This window comes from Palaemon carinicauda, chromosome 9, assembly GCF_036898095.1.
Source record: "Palaemon carinicauda isolate YSFRI2023 chromosome 9, ASM3689809v2, whole genome shotgun sequence".
In the NCBI taxonomy this organism is placed as follows: Eukaryota; Metazoa; Arthropoda; class Malacostraca; order Decapoda; family Palaemonidae; genus Palaemon; species Palaemon carinicauda.
The window spans coordinates 104,713,977-104,735,196 of record NC_090733.1 but is presented as its reverse complement, the minus strand read 5'-3'; the positions used below and the strand labels follow the sequence as shown (position 1 = coordinate 104,735,196).

Genomic DNA, 21,220 nt, shown 5'->3' with positions numbered 1-21,220 from the left:
GCTTACACTAGGCCTAGCTACTTCGAAGCCGTTGTTTTTAAGCTAGTGCTCTCTCGCTCTCCTAGAGAGCGTTACGTTGGCTAGGCGACTGGTTTTTCACCAGGAGGAGTTTGGGGGATACAGCCTTTGCTTTCCCTTCTTTTAAACTGGTTTATAGAGCGAGAGTCTGATATGACACGAGAGAAGTTCTCGGCTTGGGAGTTCATGCCTCTGCCTAGCCAGAAGACGCTCCAAGTTGTTTACAGGTCAACTTCACAGCTGTTTTCGAGCCTTTGAAGTTTTGCTGTACAATTATGTCACGCATAACAAGGCTTTTAGGGATGGTAAACGGTTCCGCCTCAGTCGCTAACCCCGTCTGTTGCCACACCTGCTCCCGTAGACCCTAAATGGGCTTTGCTGCAAGACATGCAGTCCAAGCTTGCATCCTTGATAGAGGACTTAAATGCGGAGAAGGTTGCTACCGAACCTTCTGGCCAACAACCTTCCAACCGGTCGGTTGTGCGCCCTGTTGACGCTGAGGTAACCTACTCGCGTCTGCCAGTGGAGGTGGTTCCTCCACCGATGCGACCCAGTGTGGGTTGCCAGCCGCACGTTGACGTTAAGCGACGCTCGGAGGTGGTTGTTGACGTTCAGGACGTTCAACAACCAGCAGAGGTGACTTGTTTTGACGCAGTGTGTCAACCTCAGCAACCCGGTAGGGTGTTGACTGCACCACCCAGACGGTCTAGACAGTCTCGGGTTGACGCTGTGCTTCCTCGCGCACCCATGGTTGTTGACAGTTCACAGTAGGCTGGGGTGCGACATTAGACGGCCGGGAATGCTCGGGAATATGGAACTCGAGTCAAAGGACAATGCATATCAACTGCAAGGAGCTACTGGCAGTACGTCTGGCCTGGAAAAGCTTCAGGTCTCTCCTTCAAGGCAAAGTGGTGGAGGTGAACTCGGACAACACCACGGCTTTGGCGTACATCTCCAAGCAAGGAGGGACCTACTATCTGACGTTGTACGAGATCGCAAGGGACCTCCTCACCTGGTCAAAAGGTCTAAACATATCACTAGTAACGAGGTTCATCCAAGGCAACTTGAATGTCATGGCAGATTGTCTCAGTCGGAAGGGACAAATAATTCCAACAGAATGGACCCTCCACAAGGATGTATACAAGAGACTTTGGGCCACCTGGGGCCAGCCAACCATAGATCTCTTCGCAACCTCGATGACCAAGAGGCTCCCAATATTTTGCTCACCAATCCCGGACCCAGCAGCAGTTCATATAGATGCCTTTCTCCTAGATTGGTCACATCTAGATCTATATGCATTCCCTCCGTTCAAGATTGTCAACAAGGTACTGCAGAAGTTCGCCTCTCACGAAGGGACAAGGTTGACGCTAGTTGCTCCCCTCTGGCCCGCGAGAGAATGGTTCACCGAGGTACTTCGATGGCTAGTAGACGTTCCCAGAACACTTCCCCTAAGGGTGGACCTTCTACGTCAGCCACACGTAAAGAAGGTACACCAAGGCCTCCACGCTCTTCGTCTGACTGCCTTCAGACTATCGAAAGACTATCGAGAGCTAGAGGCTTTTCGAAGGAGGCAGCCAGAGCGATTGCTAGAGCAAGGAGAACATCCACCCTTAGAGTCTACCAATCGAAGTGGGAAATCTTCCGTAACTGGTGCAAGTCAGTATCCGTATCCTCGACCAGTACCTCTGTAACTCATATAGCTGACTTCCTCTTATATCTGAGGAAAGAACGATCTCTTTCAGCTCCCACTATCAAGGGTTACAGAAGCATGTTGGCATCAGTCTTCCGTCACAGAGGCTTAGATCTTTCCAACAATAAAGATCTACAGGACCTCCTTAAGTCTTTTGAGACCACGAAGGAGCGTCGTTTGGTTACACCTGGTTGGAATTTAGACGTGGTACTAAGATTCCTTATGTCAGACAGGTTCGAACCGCTACAATCAGCCTCCCTGAAAGATCTCACCTTAAAGACTCTTTTCCTGGTATGCTTAGCCACAGCTAAAAGAGTCAGTGAGATTCATGCCTTCAGCAAGAACATCGGATTCTCATCTGAAACGGCTACATGTTCTCTACAACTTGGTTTTCTAGCCATAAACGAGCTGCCTTCTCGACCTTGGCCAAAATCGTTCGATATTCCAAGCTTATCGTATATGGTTGGAAATGAACTAGAAAGAGTCTTATGCCCTGTAAGAGCTCTTAAGTTCTATTTAAAACGGACTAAACCTTTACGAGGCCCGTCTGAAGCTTTATGGTGTTCAGTTAAGAAACCATCTTTGCCTATGTCAAAGAATGCTTTATCCTATTTTATCAGACTGTTAATACGAGAAGCTCATTCCCAACTGAATGAGGAAGACCAAGCTTTGCTGAAGGTAAGGACACACGAAGTTAGAGCTGTCGCAACTTCCGTGGCCTTTAAACAAAATAGATCTCTGCGAAGTATAATGGACGCAACCTATTGGAGAAGCAAGTCAGTGTTCGCGTCTTTTTATCTTAAGGATGTCCAGTCTCTTTACGAGAACTGCTACACTCTGGGACCATTCGTAGCAGCGAGTGCAGTAGTGGGTGAGGGCTCAACCACTACAATTCCCTAATTCCATAACCTTTTTAATCTTTCTCTTGAAATGTTTTTATTGTTGTTTTTGGGTTGTCCGGAAGGCTAAGAAGCCTTTCGCATCCTGGTTGATTTGGCGGGTGGTCAAAGTCATTTCTTGAGAAGCGCCTAGATTAGAGGTTTTGATGAGGTCCTGTTGTATGGGTTGCAACCCTTGATACTTCAGATCCTAGGGGTCGCTCAGCATCCTAAGAGGATCGCGAGGCTCCGTAAGGAAGACGTACTTAAAAAGGCAGAGTAATTGTTCAAGTCGACTTCCTTACCAGGTACCTATTTATTTTGTTTTTGTTATTTTGATAACTTCTAAAATGAAATAAAAATTCTTAGCTCATATGATGTAAACATATTTTGCTGGTCTCTACCCACCCCCCTGGGTGTGAATCAGCTATTATAATCACCGGCTAAGTTAAATATTGAAAAATGTTATTTTGATAATAAAATAAATTTTTGAATATACTTACCCGGTGATTATAAATTAAAGGACCCTCCCTTCCTCCCCAATAGAGACGCAGTGGACCGAGGAGAAAATTGAGTTCTTTGTTTACAATGAGTACTGGGTATCTGAACGACAGATGGCGCTGTTAAGTACACCCCCTACCTGTGTAGCGATCGCTGGCGAATTTTTCCGTAGAGTTTTTCTGTCGAGCAACAGAGTTGCAGCTATTATAATCACCGGGTAAGTATATTCAAAAATTTATTTTATTATCAAAATAACATTTTTTTTTTTTTTTTTTTTTTTTTTTGAACTTGTAGGTTCCTATTATGTGCAAGTACTATATCAAGTTTATTGGATAATGTCTGACCAAAATATATTAAGAAATAATTCTAAACCACTTGCTTGTCCTTAGGAGAATAAAACATTTATAAAATTTATCTGGATATCATATTATATATAAATCCCGTTTCATTTTCCAAACCAACCTGATTTTGAGAAAATTACTAAAATTGTCAGGCTGGGAGGAACGTAGAGTAGAGGTCCCCTTTTTGTTTTGTTTCATTTGTTGATGTCGGCTACCCCCCAAAATTGGGGGAAGTGCCTTGGTATATGTCTTTCTGAGTTAATTTTGAATTCACTGATGTGCCTAATTTGGTCTGGTCACTTTACTAAACTTATTTTCCCTTGGAGAATAACAATGAATGTCTCATTTCTTCACAATGTATTACCTTGTATAATGGTTTGTATTCAAACGTAGTGTCTCTTCTAATACTCAAAATGAGACATAAACCAAGGAAATAGGAAGATTTTAGCATTGTTATCAGGCAGCTTGCATGCGGAAGGTTGTATTACTTTCTGAATGTATCTGTGAATTGATAATGTTATGATATATGAATGTATTCATTTACCGGAGGATTAGGGTATGTACAGTACTCCAATTCAGATGGGATATGATGTGATCCTTTTCATCGCTAGATAAACCATTGTAACAGGGTATTGTTGTCACTTCTCATGAAAAAAACAGATGCAGTATATCACCTCTAACATCTTGCATAATCAATAGTTATTGGCAATCTAAACTGTGCTCGAATATTCTTCCAGTAAAACCAGAATACCTTACACCTGGGTTTTATAACAGAAATCAATTGATTTATGAACCAGGACCAGGCTAGCATTGTACAAGGAAGCCAGCTACTGAGAGGCTTGTTATTATCATTCCATTTTTCTACTCCCTTCACTGCCATTGGTTATATTTTAGTCCATTGATTAAAAGTAGTTTTTCTATTTTGTTGTGTATATATATGCGAATTGTATAAAATATATGAAATATACAAATGGAAAGAAAATTCATTCATCTATATGATAATTAATGTAAAGTCCTTTCTTTTATAGTTTTTGTGCTAAGATGGGTTAAGTAAGATGACCAAAAAAAAGGGCTTGGGGCTAGTGCCAGATAATTTTGTTAGGTGTTGAATTACAAAGGGTTAATAAGTTATGCTGTCTATTGTTATCTTTTAACCTTTAAAGTATTTTAGGCCCATAATAGAAGACAGAAAAAAGTTATATTTCCTTTAAAGTAGTATTCTATACTGAAGATATTTTCCCAAAAATTCTAGGTCTCTACTAGCAATAGAGAAACATTATGGGAAGTTGTAGAGGAATTGTTAATTGAAGATTGAATTACTTTGCAGATTGCTGCAACGAATCTCTCTTAAGGCATCTACACTCTTAACAATGATGATGGCATTTTTAAAGGCTTTTGATAACTATTTTATTTCACTTAAGTTACTTGTATAGCCAGAAACAATAAGCACCAGGCATTCAGATTCATCCATCTTGGATAGTTTTTAGTACCATTTTATATATACTCATATGACATTTGGTTTGAAATATTAGTGTGGCTATCTTTGTGAAGAGACTTCGTTGGTATGACTTAGATCCCAATGAAAAAGAAAATACTCAGTTGCCTCGTTTTTTATATGATTGACTTGGATTAAAATCATTTCATATATGTTGAGTTCTGAAGAAGTTTTAATGCTGAAAAACTGAAAACCTAAGTCTTCCTGTATATTTTCGCTAATTTTATTTCTTTAATAACTTCTTTCCATATATTAACTTTTCAATGTATTTTCTCAATGTTATGCATACTATAACATTATCTGTTCAAGGACATGAACAAGGTCTTTATTAAATATAGTTTCAACATGTTGAAAAGATCTTCAACCGTTTGTAAATCCTTCATCCTTGGGTGATAATTAATGAAGTTTTAATTTTTCACTAATTAGTAATTTGATTTGCCATTTTCCATAAGAGAAATCCTCAAGAAGTTTTTGATTCTCCTTTTATTTATTATTTACATAGCCATTAAACTGGTTGAATAATTCCATTATTGTCCAGTCACTATTATCATATGCACAACTACTGTAGAACACATGGGTCATTTTTTTAAATACTGTAGTTACTTTTATGATCAACTCTCTACAGAAAAGGAGGATTAATCTTGAACCCGTGTCATTTTTTAAAAATCAAGGTACTTTGTAATTGTAATTATGGCTTTATTATAATTAGGGTACAGTACCTCGCAAACTCTTGAATTTTTGTGTCCTGCTTCATTGTACAAAGTAAATACATTTGTCTTTGTTCAGTTGAAATATGGGGATATTTAAATCCTTAAAGGTAGCTTACAAGTAGCAGAGGCAAGAGACAGGACAATGTCTTGGAGACCGTCCATGTACATACATTTAAGTGTCAAAGCCCCCTCTCCTCCCGAGCTAGGACCAGTGAGGGTAAAGAAATGTTGATAACTCCATAGGCAAATCTATAGACTTCCTTCCATCCCTTGCCCACAAGGATGATGTAGTAGCAGATACTCCTGACCCACAAATAGCGAGTTAGAGATGTTTCCTATAGGCTACCTCATCAAATATGCATCCAATATCAATTTACAGTACTGTATAATGAAAATTCGAGGCAGCACAGTCAACTGTTTTTAAGTAACTTTTCTATCCTATACATTTTCATTGAATTATGATGATTATGTTTATTACTGCTGAACACTATGCGATTATGGTGTTATTGGTGTGAAATATTTTAGTAAACATTTGATAGCGATATTTTTTATAGTATACAGTACTTGAGTACTTTTCAGAGTTATATATTTTATTCTCAATTTTTACTTTTTGATGATTTGGTGTTTTATACACCACCAATATTGCTTTCTTTTCTTAATTCCCCAGTATGATAACGTCTTTAAACAGGTTATATTTTTCTCTCAATACCGACTTGTGTCCGTTTTTATTCATGATTTGTATATTATTGGTATACTATGTATGAATGCATTCTGTATTTGTTTACAGCATATTTGTATATACAATACAGTATCATTCTGTATATGTTTACAGCATATTTGTATATACAATACAGTATGTTAAAAACCAGAACTGTACTGAAGTCCTAATGTTTTACAGAATTTTCAAGCTGCTCTTCATTCATTTTTGAATCCTGACGAGAAAAGAGATTTAGTGGAACAGTTAAAAGAAGCATATGGCATCATAGATTACTCATTGCCAGTAGCTTCTTCCTCAACTCGAATGTCTACACCTCGGAAACCAAGTGTCACATTTGGAACATGGGCTGAACGTACGTAAATATTGAAAGCGAAGCATTATTTTTCATAGTGTAGCGGTAGTACAATATGTAGATTTGTTATTTTCATACATTCATTACTGTAATATTGATATGTAAAAGATTTTGTATGAGATTGTTATTGTATGAATAAATGGATTTTCCCATAAAATTTATTTTAGGAAAAATAGGAACTATTCTGTTATGAAGTATTTCTGATAATTTTGTCATATCAAGCTAACAATATATGATTTCACCTGCTTGATCATTTATAGGTACAGTATTGGTTATTTTTAATGTTGACCTTGTAATTGGAAATATTACTTTGCATATTAATCATTTTAAGATTTTGTGTAATGAAGAATGTATACAATTTTGAAGTAGAATACTGTATAGAATAATTTAAAGACTGATTACATTTCAATTTTGATAAAGCAATGCCTTCCCCAATTCATCGAAGCAACTTTGATTTGGCCAGTACACATATTTTTTACAGTACAAGTTTTTAAAGAATGATTTCAAATACAGTGTGAGATTGAATTTTAATTACCATGTATTTTGACATAATTTAGTTATAATTTTCATTGTTTTTAGTCTCATGAATATAGTATATTAAAAGATAGAAAAGTGGACTCTCTCTATTTATCCTTAGAAGTTTTGTTTTTTGTCATTTATTTGTTTTCTATGGCTAATTGTTTCAAATATACTTTTTAGAGATTAAGTGCTTGGTTATGCTTACTTGTGTAAGACATTTATCCCATGGCTTGGTAAACCATGTAGTTGGTTATATGAGGGTTCTTTCGGACTGTCACCGGTGATGCAATGTGTTGTCACAGTAAAGTATTTTATGTGTAACATAATATCAGTTGATGTGTCAACTTCAACTTGATAACTAAAAGCACATTGTTCCAACACGGTTACTTACCTAGAACTACCTTCTTAGGAGTTACTGGTAACTCTACCTAACCACCAGCTTTTTGTGTAGTTTACCCTCTTTCCGTTTTCTAAGGGGTCAACATCAGGCGGTGTGATATGTGCCCTGAGGCGACCCAGGGTCGGGAAGCATGCTAGCTCAGGTCGGGGACTCGTCAGTAAGTTTCTGATCGCGACGTGATCAACATCTCGCCGCGCTCTCTCTTACCTTGTGCGACCCTTTGTGTCCCCCGATCCTTTGTGCTTACCACGCGTTACCCACGTGTTTCCCTTTCACTTTACCTGTGCATCCTTGTGTCTCTTGGTGTATTAGCGTTGCGTTATGGAGCATCCTCGTCGTTGCCCTGGGCCTGTGGCTGGGAAGTCTTGCGGGGCTTTCCTTTCGAAACCTGAGATTGATCCCCACTCCTTGTGCTCCACGTGTAGGGGGAAAGTGTGTTCCCCTGCCTCTACGTGCCCGGAGTGTGCTAACTGGAGTGAGATCCAGTGGGTGCTCTTCGGGACTAAGAAGAAGGCGGCGGCTAAGAAGTCGCCTAAGGAATCCAGTGTCTCGTCGCCTGTGGTTTCTCCAGACGTCTCGGCAGACCATAGCACCCGTCCTTCTTCCCCTACCCAGAGTAGGGGACGAGGTAAGTCCGTTGCGGGGAAGAGGCCCATTGTCCTTCCCCAAGAGTCTGATATTCCTGTGGGGGAAGTGTCCAGTGTGAGGCAGCCATGTGTGGGGCCTGAGTGTAGTGCGGGAGTGTGGGTAGGAGGCGAGGTCCTGGTGCCTGCAGGTCCCGCCTCCTCGGAAGATCCTATGTGGGGTAAACCGAGTGTGGATTCTTCCCCGGCATCATGGCGTGTTTCAGGTGCGTCAACCGCCGAGGGAGACACCTAGAAAGGAAGTTCGTCGTCTTCAGACCCCACCACATGGGTGGCCCCTAGGACTCCCTTCAGGTCTCCCGCTAGAGGAGAAGAAGACGTCGAGCAATGGCTCTATAAAGGACTCGCTCGGTCCCCTCCGGCTCCCTCGTCTACGCTACCCCCCGTGTTTCTGCAGCCTCCCACGCCTGAGAAACGACGAGAATTTCCCCCCACAGTTTTGGACATTTCGGGCGGTCTGAGGGATTCGTCCTCATCCTCGTCATCATCGTCGTCATCGGACTACTCTTCTTCTTCATTGTCAGAGGACGAGGACAGGAACTATACCAAGAGGAAGAGGGAGAAATCCCGCAAAAAGAAGAAGTCCCGTTCCCGTTCAAGACATGGAAAGAAAAGCTCGAATTCCTCTAAAAAGAAAGCAAAGAGGAGCAAGTCCAAGGAGTGGGTGAATATCACAGTGCCCCGGAGCGAGCTGTTTAGGTTTACCACAGCCGCGACCGCTTCCGGGTGGCTCCCTAGAGCCTCGCCTTCTGTGTCTCATCCTCCTACCTCCTCCTTCGGACCAGTCGCCCGGCAATAGGGGTCGAACCGGGCCCCCCGTGTAGTGACTAACCCAACGGTGGCCTCCGCTTTTTCTTCCCTTAGGAAGAATGTACGGCGTATGAAGGAAGGCTTAGCATCGACCACGGGCACCTTGGAGGCCTTCCTAAAGCACCAAGGGCGCCCGTCGGTCCGCATGGATCCCCCATCCACGGAGTCCCCCGTGGAATAAGGTACTCCCATGACGGATACCTTTGTCCCCACGGGGCAGCCCATACCACTGACAGACTCGTCCAGCGTTGCCTTTCCCACCGTCACGGAGTACCCCCGTACGGAGGAACTAGTGACGGAAGACCTGGTGGAAGGAGGGGAGTGCTCGTCTGACGACATCTCCTCCTACCGTAAGGTTCTGGCCCTAATTCGTCGGCATCACCGATTGGACGAACCTAAGCCCTCAGCTGCAAAGGCCGTGCTCTCCGGACTGTCCAGAATGATCGACAGCCCGGTGCAACAAAAGCCTTCATTGTCTCTCCCTCTCGCTCCGGACGTGAAGTTGGGGATGGAGCAAATAGATGAATACCTGGCAGGACTGGCGGAGGCCCCCAGAAGCCAGAGTTCCTCCAAGCTTCTTCTGGGCCTAAAATCACAGAAACGTTTTTACGTCCCAGAAGGGCATCGCGGCGGACCCTGTGCGGTAGAAGCAGCGGTGACCTCACTGAACCAGGGAGCCTCGGAAGACAGGGCCTCCACTGCCCCCGTGTGCTTTTCCCCGTCAGAAGCCTCTATGATGGAGGACATGGCACAGGACCTTGTCTACGTGTCCTCCTGGTTGGATTGGTGGTCTTGCGCCTTGGTGGGGTTTCAGGCGTCCCACGACCTCTCCCTCCCGGACAATCAGGCCATGCTGAGGGAGCTTGTTAGTTCGGGAGGCAAGGCCTTTAAGTTTTTGTCATCCCAGTCCCTGTCGGTGGCTACGAACTGGGTTCTTAGGAAGAGGGATACGGTGCTTAGCAAATTGGTGCGGAAGTTACCGGACAGAGAAGCGAGGAGACTGAGGAATTCCTCCGTGTGGGGAAACGACATTTTCCCCATCAATTTGGTGGACGATACGATGGAGAAAGTGAGGAAGGTGAGAGACGCGGACCCTATGAGGAAGTCCGGGTTTAGAAGAGCCTCAGCGGACGTCCCTCACTCCTCCCAGGCCACCCCTTTGCTGCCTCGAAGAGAACCACCGTCAGCTCCTTGGCTTCAAGCCTCTCAGCAGCCCACCCATAGGACCACCGCAGGCCCTCAGTCAGCCTTCAGACCCTCCTACAATAACTCTAGGAGAGGTTGCTCTGGCCGCTCTTCCAGAAGGAGGTAGGAAGAGAGGCCCCCTACTCCTACAGGAGCCCCTAGTAGGGGGATGCCTCAGACTTTTTTGGCAAGCATGGCGGGATCTCGGTGCGGATCCCTGGACGGTGACGGTCCTGAAGGAGGGCTACAGACTCCCTTTCCTAGAAGAACCTCCCCCTCTCATCCCAGCCCACCGAGCCGAGTGGCTGGTTCCAAAGAACCCCTTGAAGAGGTCGGCGCTACAGGAGGAAGTAGCGTCCATGATTGCCAAGGGAGCTTTAGAGCCAGTGGAGAACCCCGGCCCGGGTTTCTTCAACAGGCTCTTCTTTGTGGAGAAATCGACAGGAGGGTGGAGGCTGGTCATAGACCTCTCAGCCCTCAACAAGTTCGTCTCAAAGACGGACTTCAAAATGGACACCCCCAAGACAGTGCTAGCAGCCTTGAGGGAGGGGGATTTCCTCATGTCCCTCGACCTCAAGGATGCCTATTTTCAAATCCCCGTGCACCCCTCCAGCAGGAAGTTCCTCAGAATCAAGTGGGAGTCCAGTGTCCTGCAGTTCAAAACCCTGTGCTTCGGCCTATCGACGGCCCCGCAGGTGTTCACGAGAGTTTTCACCACAATCTCGGCATGGGCGCATGAGAAAGGCATGCGACTGATCAGGTACCTGGACGACTGGTTGCTTCTTTCTGCCTCAAGGGAACAACTGAAGGAGCAAGGCGTGATGTTGCTAGTCCTCTGCAAGGGATTAGGGATCACGGTCAACCTAGGAAAGTCCCAGCTAGTCCCCAGCACCAGAATGACTTACTTGGGGATGGTCCTGGACACCCAGTTAGTAAGAGCCTTCCCCTCAGGGGAGAGGATAGACAACCTGGAACATATCCTTCAACCCTTCCTGACGGGCCAACCCAGGAGGGCCAAGGACTGGCAGAAGTTACTGGGTCACCTGGTTTCGCTGGAGAAATTAGTACCACAAGGGAGACTCAGGCTCTGCCCGGTACAGTGGAATCTGAAGGAATCGTGGACCCAAGGCAAGGAGCCCCACAAAATAGTCCCAGTCCTCCCGAAGACGAGGGAGACCCTTCTTTGGTGGAACATCAGGTCGAACACAGAGAAGGGAATGCCCTTCGCCCCCGATCCCCCGGAGATACTGTTGTTCACGGACGCATCGAAGGAGGGTTGGGGAGCACACCTACTAGGGGAATCGACAAAAGGGCAGTGGTCCAGCAAGGAGGTGTCTCTCCATATAAACATCCTGGAGATGATAGCGGTTCTGAGGGCGTGTCGACAGTTCGTACATTTCCTGCGAGGAAACACTGTGGCGTTAATGTGCGACAACGCCACAGTAGTGGCGTATGTAAAAAAACAGGGGGGCCTGAAGTCAAGAGTTCTTTGCGCCCTAGCCACGGAACTGTTAGAGTGGACAACAGAAGAAGGGATAGAACTGACGGCAAGGTTCATCCCAGGAAAGAGGAACGTGATGGCCGACGGCCTCAGCAGGGCGGGTCAAGTGATAGGTTCAGAGTGGACCCTACACCCGGAGGTAGCTCGGGCAGTCATCCTAATGTGGGGCTCCCCAGTGATAGACTTGTTCGCCACACGTCTGAACGCCCAACTCCCCGTGTTCTGTTCTCCAGTCCCAGACCCGTCAGCAGCGTTTGAGGACGCCTTCCAACATCCCTGGGACGACCTCGATGTGTACGCCTTCCCTCCCTTCAGTTTGATCAGGCAAGTGTTGAACAGAGTGAGAGCGACGTCCAACCTGTCGATGACTTTAGTAGCGCCCTGGTGGCCGGAGAGAGAATGGTTCGCAGACCTAAAAGAATTAGCTCTTCGTCCTCCTTAGCCGCTTCCGGACAGACCAGACCTGCGTCAACCTCATTTTCACAAGTGGCACGAAAACCCTCGATCCCTCCGCCTTCACGCGTGGAGGTTATCGAGAAGCTACTGAAGAAAGAAGGATACTCATCGAGAACCGCGGCAAGGATGTCGGGTTACCTACGGTGTTCCTCGGCAGTAGTTTACCAAGCAAAGTGGGCGGTCTTCGTGAAGTGGTGTGCGTCCAAGAACATCAGGCCCTTAGGGGCGTCGATCCAGGACATTGCAGACTTTCTGGTGTACCTGAGAGACGACGTGGGCTCGTCTATTCCGGCCATCAAAGGAGTACGAGCAGCCCTAGGTCAAGTCTTCCTTCTTAGGGGCATTGACTTGGGAGCCTCAAGGCACATCTCTATGCTCATCCGCAGTTTTGAACAATCATGTCCCCCCCCCAGGAAGTAAGGGTTCCGCAGTGGGACCTAGCCAAAGTTCTCAAGATTCTGTCAGAGCCACCCTTCGAACCTCTCAGGGACGTACTAGACAGAGAACTCACCCTTAAAACAGCATTCCTTTTGGCCCTGGCCTCGGCGAAAAGAGTTAGCGAGTTACACGGCCTCTCTTACGAGGTCTCACACTCCAAAAGGTGGAGAGAAGTTACCTTTAGGTTCGTCCCTAGCTTTGTGGCGAAGACGCAGAACCCGGCATGTTGGGATCCTCGTTTTGATGGTTTTTCGGTGCCAGCCATCCCTCGCTCCGACAACCCGAAGGATCTACTGTACTCTTATGTCCCGTGAGAACAGTAAGGAAATACCTGGAGAGGACCGCAAAATTCCGCCCTCAGATCAAAAATTTATTCGTCTCAACAGGCCGGGTGAAGAAACCGGTCTCGAAGAACTCTATCTCTTTCTGGCTGCGACAGGTGATAAAGAGGGCCTACGAATCTTCTGGGACTCCTCTCCCAGGAAAACCAAGGCCACATGATATTAGAGGTCTGAGCACCTCCCTGGCTTTCGAGAAAAACATGGCTGTGGGAAAGATCCTGAAGGCAGGGACCTGGTCTAGACAGTCCACCTTCACAGAACACTATCTCAAAGATTGCTCGAGAAAATCCTTGGCCAGGTTTTCCATTGGCCCAATCATTTCAGCCCTTCAAGAGATCTAAGGTCATGGCCCCAGTGTAACCGGGGGTGTTAATGCCAAGAGACACTAGTTCCTTCCTTAACCTTACCCCCCCCTCACCTCCTTTCCTTCCTTCCCCGGGCCGTACTGCCCAGGAATATGTCGAAAAGACCTTAGTCACTTGAAGAAACGTCCTCCAAGAGAACATGTATCGGAGTTGGTTTTGAAGAGATAAGCCATTAGACACTAAGTGAGTTTTTTTGGATAGTTTCCCCTACTTTTCGTGTAGTTTTCTAGTGGTCGTAGAACCAAAACCTCCTTAGAGGTTCCCTCTCTCGCGTGCCTCCCCGTCGGCTTCTGGTCCCTGCAGGACACTCCCACCTCCTAAAGTTTGAGTCTCCTAAGAAGGTAGTTCTAGGTAAGTAACCGTGTTGGAACAAATCACAAATTTTTAAGTAATTTGTATTTTTCCTAACATACATACCTAGAACTACCTTCGGGTTATGGCCCACCCATCCTTCCCCGAGAACCTGCAGGGTCGAGTAGTACCTGTTCCAACGAAACTTACTGACGAGTCGCCGACCTGAGCTAGCATGCTTCCCGACCCCGGGTCGCCTCAGGGCACATATCACACCGCCTGAGGTTGACCCCTTAGAAAACGGAAAGAGGGTAAACTATACAAAAAGCTGGTCGGTTAGGTAGAGTTACCAGTAACTCCTAAGAAGGTAGTTCTAGGTAAGTATGTTAGGAAAAATACAAATTACTTAAAAATTTGTGATTTTCCCATTAAAGTGAATTAACTTCATTAACCTAAGAAACTTGTGCATGCAGGAAGGTAAGGATACCCCTAAATTTGGATTATCATCGTTATTCAGTATAGTGTTCACTCCTATACATACTTTCTATAAAAAAGAATGCATTTCTTTTACAAAAGAAATATTTCTAGAAATTCATGTATTCACTCGAAATTAAAGAAATTGCCTAACTTCCAGCAAGTTTCTACTCTGGTAAGGATAACATCACCTGAAAGATGGTACTCTTAAGTTGCCTATGTTGTTAACCCTCTAGAGGGAATAGGAGCTCTGAATTTGTTGTATACTAATGGATGCATGCTTTTGTATGGTCTGTTTATGATGCTGATGAAAAAAGAAAAGACGTGTGGTTTTTGAGTTGTCTGTCATTGTTGTGAATGGTAAGTTAAGAGATGTTGTCAGAAAGACTATAGAATATGGAACAACAGTTTGTAATAGATAAAATACTGAGTTTCAGATTGTGTTGAGAATAAAATATAATGGCTGTCTGGTAGAGGTTGTTACCCCAGTACCCTACTAACTGCCATCATAGGCTGCTTGGAAAAAGACTCGATGAAATTGTAAAACAGTTGGCCTCCAGTGACACTTGGTGGAATTTAACTTGTCCAATTAGACTCTGTTTATTGGGAAAATAAATTCCACGATATTCAGTATGTATATATTTGTCATTAAAAGTTGTGATTTCCTGATTTTATAAAGTAACTTCTACTTCCAAAATTTTTAAATCTTATTGTAAAGAAGACTACTGTACAATGTATTCTCTTTATAAGTCCATCTATAAACATTTTTTTAAATAAACTTAAGTCAGAAAGGACAACCCTTTAGATGGATAGGACCATCAGTAAGAATTACTTAAGGTCGTTGCAGTGTCCTTTCGGCCCATAGCTGAACTTGCCTTTTAACCTTCTATTATACCTCCGTTCCCAATTATTTTCTTCCATCTTGCTCTCCAACCTCTTATCTTGTAATTCATACTGCGACTGCTAGGTTTTGTCTTTGTTGCAAAAACAACCAAGATTATTAATGCATGTATGCTCAGACATACACCTATATCTTTCAGTATCTATTCCATATTAAGACAATTTCAATTTTCAAATAATTTACAATTTTGTACTGGATCATCAATCATCATCTTTCAACCTTATTAATTAAACCGTATTACAGGATTGGACACTCGAGTCATCTTTTTCCATCCTGTATTTCTATTCCTTACATCTTCCCCCTGTCCCACCTCACTCATATCCCTCTCCACCACATCCATTCATCTGATCCTCTGATGCTCCACACTCCTTCCAATCACTGGCTTGTTCGTAGCTCTTTACTCTTGATTGGTTCCACCTCCTCTCCTCTTATTACATGGCTATACAGTAGTATCTCAGATGAGCTTACCTAGCCTTGTTTTCATTACATATACCACACGTTCTTCCTAATATCCTGACTTTTCATCCTTTCCAGTATTAATAATCCAGCAATTCATCTCACCATCCTCATTTCAGTTCTTTCCAACAGTCCCTCGTCTTTCCTCTTGAGTACCCAAGTTACTAACCCCTACTATAGTATTGGCCTGATTAACTCTCTTATAAATCTGAATTTTGAGCCAACTCCAATTACTTCTCTATTTTTGCCATGCTTCTATTTCTCTCAGTACTGCCCTCTGTTATTGCTGATCACAAGTACCAAGTAGTTGAACTCTTGTTCTGTTTTAGTACTGTTCCATCTTTCGCTTGAATGTTTACTTCTTCATATCCTTAACTACTAACTCTTAGCTCAGTCTTTCCGCCATATCCAGCTTAAATCCTTCCCTTCCTAGGGGTCCTTTCCATGCTAAAAACCTTTCTTGCTGTTCTGATTTTGTTATAACGACTAAAACATCTACAAACATCATTCATACAATTTTTCATTGTTCCTTAATTCAGATGTTAGTGTCCATAATGATGAGGAACAAGAATGGAATCGCTGATCTCAGATGGAAGTCGTCAACCTCCACAGGGAATGCCTCAGTCTCTCCACATTTTGCCTGTGCAGTGGTTTTTTACCCTCATACATCATCCTTACTAACCTTGCCAACTTCTCTGGTACTCCTCTCTTTCTCAAACACCAATAGCCTATCCTTATTAGTACCCTGATACTGTATATGCCTTTTAAAGATTCACAAAACACATGTAAGCTTTCCTTTTCCTTTCTACATACTTCTCTTGGACTTATCTTACTGTAAAAATAGCATCCCCTGTGCTGTTTCTTTTCATAAATCTACACTGCTTCTGCTCATGTATATCTATTAACTCTCAACTTTCCTCCAACTATTCTTTCTAATATCTTTAATACAGACTCCAAAAGCTGCATTCCTCTGTTTTCTCCACAGTTTAAATTTTTTTTTCTTATACTGTACAATTTAATCATCATACAATCTAACCACTCCCTTGGCATTTCATCTATATTCCAGATCTTTTCCAATAGTGTATGTATCCTCCCTATATCTAGATTATCCATTGCCATAATCGGTTCTATACTTACCTCTGACTTTCCTTAGCTTTATTTACTTTAACTTTTTTTTTGTTATGTTCTCGACTTCATCTTCCTCAGTTACAGTATTTTAATTTTCTTCTGTTAATTTTTATCTCTCCGACATTTTGTTCGTCTTTTCTTCTCATGTTTGAAATTTTGTAGATTATTTTTCTCCTTCCTGTGATCCCATCACTCATACCACTCTCTTCTGGCTTCTCCCTTTGCAATTGCTACCACTTTCTTTGTTTTCCTCTATCCATCTACATTCTCTTCTTGTTTGGAAGTTATTATCTTCATCTTACCCTCTTCTGGATATACAGTACTGTTCTTTTTTCTTTTTTTAGTTATTTGAAATCATTGATTCCATCACTGTTTCTTTTTCCCTGCAGGTGAATCTGACATTTCATTTAGGTACCTCTCTTCTCTGCCTCTCCACTTTATTTCTAAATTCACATTCTCTCCCTTTACCTTCCAAGTTTTGATGTTCCTAGTCCTAGCTGGGTCTTTTCTTTTTCTTGTTGCTATTAGGCTAAATTCTGCCACTACCAGTTTGTTGGATATCTTTCACTAATTACTAAGCTAGTCTATTATGTCATCTAACCATACCATCTTAGAAGAGTTTCCTTCGTCTTCAAAATGATACTGCAAACTCTCTCAAAGGTAGGAGTACACATTACTTCTTATATGGTTGTCTTATTACTTTAAATGGATATACTATGATTACTGAAATTGCCATTCACATCTGAGACACTTATTTCCTTTCCTCACTGGGCTATTTTTCCCTATTGGAGCCCTTGGGCTTATAGCATCTTGCTTTTCCAACTAGGGTTGTAGGTTGGCTAGTAATAATAATAATAATAATAATAATAATAATAATAATAATATTCATAGACATGCTACATTCAATTGTTATATTTCATACATCTGGAAAACATATCATCTCTGCCTCATTTACTTTGCAGCTAGAGTGTGATGTTTAAGCCAGTGAGCGCATGGCATACTTACATTATTAAAAGGAGGAATCAAGAGAGACCTACCGCCATTCTATTATTAATAATTGGAAGGAATACACAGCAGTGTCTCCTGGTCAATATCCTAAGAGCTTATATTAATATGTATATCTTTAGGCCAGCTCTATGAGGATTTGATAACACTATGGCATCATTCATTCACATAACCATTGAGTGCTATATAGAAAATTCATTCAGTTTTCTAATGAAATTTTAAGTTTCATTCTACCTTTAATCTTTGTTAGTTACTTTACGATACATCAATATAAGTAGGTTGACACATGTTTTCATTGCTCACCAATAAAGTTTGCTAGTCATAAGCCGATAGCTATTTTATCACTGTCATGAATGATCGCCAGAGGGTCAAGCAGAAGGTAGTGCCTCTCTCATAGTCCACTGTAGATGTTTCTTAAGGGTCCTTGTAACTTAGCTGCACTTGCTTTATATCCTTCTACTTTGCCTCCATTACTATTTTTTTTCTTCGTGTTGTTCAACAACTTTCAACTGAAAATTCGTAGTATAACTCCAGGGATTTCCCCAGTTGCACTTGGGCCTTGAATGGGGTTCATAGGCATCAGTACCAATTTATAAATTCAGTCCAATTAGTCAAGGAATTAACTTTCATAAAACGAAATGGGTACAGCATTCCAGTGGATATGTTACCAACTGTGATAAGTGACACAAGCCACCCGATGAGATATTACTGCTAGAAAGTTATGGGGTCCTTTGACTGGCCAAACAGTACTACATTGAATCCTTATCTCTGGTTACGGTTCATTTCCCCTTTGCCTTCACACACACCGAATAATCTGGGCTATTCTTTACATATTCTCCTCTGTCCTCATACACCTGACAACACTGAGATTACCTAACAATTCTCTTTCACCCAGGGGATTACTGCACTGTAATAGTTCAGTGGCTACTTTAATCTTGGTAAGGGTAGAGGGGACTCGTTTACCTATGGTAAACAGCTCTTGTAGGAGAAGGACACTCCAAAATCAGGCCATTGTTCTCTAGTCTTGGGTAATGCCATAGCCCCTGTACCATGGTCTTCTTGAGTTAGTTTTCTTGCTTGAGGGTACACTTGGGCACACTATTCTATCTTATTTCTCTTCCTCTTGTTTTGTTAAAGTTTTTATAGTTTAAATAGGAAACACTTACTAAATGTTACTCTTCTTAAAATGTTTTATTTTTCCTAGTTTCATTTCCTCACTGGGCTATTTTCCCTCTTGGAGCCCCTGGCCTTATCGCATTCTGCTTTTCCAACTAGGGTTGTAGCTTAGCAATTGATAATAATAATAATAATAATGATAATAATAATAATAATAATAATAATAATAATAATAATAATAATAATACAATTTGGCTCAATGAGGGATTTTAATCAAGAGTAGATTTTAACCTTATAAGTTATTATCTGTGTACTCCATGACACAGTGTTTGGTAATTATTCGAAACAGTTGGGAGTGGGTGGGTCGTTTCTTAGCATTATTATTGATTTTTTAAGTAATAGATCTCAAAGAGTTGTTGTTGATGGGCACCATAGTGATTATAGGAATGTGATATCTGGTGTTCCACAGGGTAGTGTTCTTGGCCCATTACTTTTCATACTATATACACATGACATGTGGTTTGGCCTAGAAAACAAGCTTGTTGCATATGCAGATGATGCTACTCTCTTTGCATCAATTCCATCCCCTGAATGTAGATCTAGGGTTGGTGAATCCCTTAATAGAGATTTAGCTAGAATTAGTGCATGGTGCAAATTTTGGGGTATGAAGTTGAATCCTAACAAAACTCAAAGTATGATTGTAAGTAGGTCAAGGACGGTGGTTCCTCAACATCCGGATCTCAGTATTGATAATGTTTCTTTAAATATGTATGACTCTTTCAAAATTTTAGGTGTGATTCTTGACAGTAAATTTACTTTTGAGAAACATATAAGGTCTGTGTCTTCTTCAATTTCACAAAAAATAGGCTTATTGAGAAAGTCTTTCAAGATTTTCGGTGATCAATCTATTCTGAAGAAGTGTTTTAATTCTTTCATTCTACCTAGTTTTGAGTATTGTTCTCCTGTCTGGTCTTCAGCTGCTGATTCTCATCTTAATTTGTTGGACAAAAACTTACGGTCTATTAAATTTCTTATTCCTGATCTAGATATTAATCTCTGGCACCGTCGTTCAATTAGTTCATTATGTATGTTGCATAAGATTTTTCACAACTCTGACCATCCTTTACATTCAGATCTCCCTGGACAATTCTATCCTGTTCGTAATACTAGGCAGGCAGTTAATTCTAATAGCCAGGCCTTCTCCATCACGAGGCTCAATACTACGCAGTACTCTAGAAGTTTTATTCCAGCTGTGACCAAGTTGTGGAATGATCTTCCTAATCGGGTGGTTGAATCAGTAGAACTTCAAAAGTTCAAAGTTGGAGCAAATGCTTTTTTGTTGACCAGGCGGACATAGTCTTTTTATAGTTTATTTATGACATATTTGTTTTTGATGTTGTTGATAGTTTATTATATGACATGTCTGTTTTGACGTTGTTTCTTATTTTAGAATGATTTATTGTTAATTTGTTCTCTTCATTTATTTATTTCCTTATTTCCTTTCCTCACTGAGCTATTTTTCCCTGTTGGAGCCCCTGGGCTTAAAGCATCTTGCTTTTCCAACTAGGGTTGTAGCTTGGATAGTAATAATAATAATAATAATAATAATAATGTGGCGAGTCACACAGCATGTAAATGTAGTATGGTGTTTGGCTTGCTACTTCATCCCCAGAAAGAAAGTTTACTGTTTTTATGATTTTGGGGGGCACTATTTACCCCTCCTCACTTATTTCAATTTGCCAAGAAGGTTTGAAAAACAAAAACATTCCTCTATTCTCAGCACATGTGCACATGGCAATTCTCCTAACACACTTCTCTACTTTTATAACGCATTTCACAAGTGTACAAGACTATAAAGCTTACAGAAAACGGTTTCATAGTGGCCAATCAGTGTTGCTATACCTGCAACAGAATGGCTATCAATTAATCACAGAGGTAAACACTTTCGTTTCTTCATATTTCATGAGATTCATTCATTTCTCTCTCTCTCTCTCTCTCTCTCTCTCTCTCTCTCTCTCTCTCTCTCTCTCTCTCTCTCTCTCTCTCTCTCTCTCTCAGCTTTGCTGTAAAGGCTCCAAGAATTCAACAAAGAAGCAGGAATGAACATAACAGGCTTACATAAGAGGTAGGTTGTCTCGTGTTTTCCCTCAACTATTTCTAACGAAAATGTCTTTTCCAGCTAAACCTTTTCCACCAAATCCCCCTTCACTTTCATCATGTCATCTAATCATCCTCTTTCAGCTGGACCTCCCACTCTTAACGGTTGAGAGGTCAAGATAAATGATGGCCTTGTATGACGGGAAATATTTTAAGCGCAATGGTGCTTCATGTGTTGTTGTTGTTGTTAAAAAATGAAAAATCAAGTTATTTATTGTTTAAATGCTCTTAATTCCAACATCTCGCCCACAATCGCAGTTTTTGCTTCACTGGTCCCAGGGGACTAGTTCCGCCCACTTTGGGAATCTCTGGCCCAGCCGCCCAGAAAGC

At 42.3% G+C, this 21,220-nt stretch overlaps 1 protein-coding gene across 2 annotated transcripts in view; it reads left to right on the top strand.

Annotated features, from left to right (window-relative positions):
• LOC137647032 (adenosine deaminase-like) overlaps window positions 1-7,316 on the top strand; it is a 66,021-nt gene extending 58,705 nt beyond the window's left edge. Inside the window, exon 10 of one of the 2 annotated variants that reach the window (XM_068380166.1) lies at window positions 6,532-7,316. In XM_068380166.1, the coding sequence (XP_068236267.1) occupies window positions 6,532-6,711 (180 nt within the window). In that variant the 3' untranslated portion in view covers window positions 6,712-7,316. The remainder of the gene's footprint in view (window positions 1-6,531) is intronic. The other variant, XM_068380167.1, reaches the window with a different exon arrangement.
• Window positions 7,317-21,220: the final 13,904 nt, after the last annotated feature.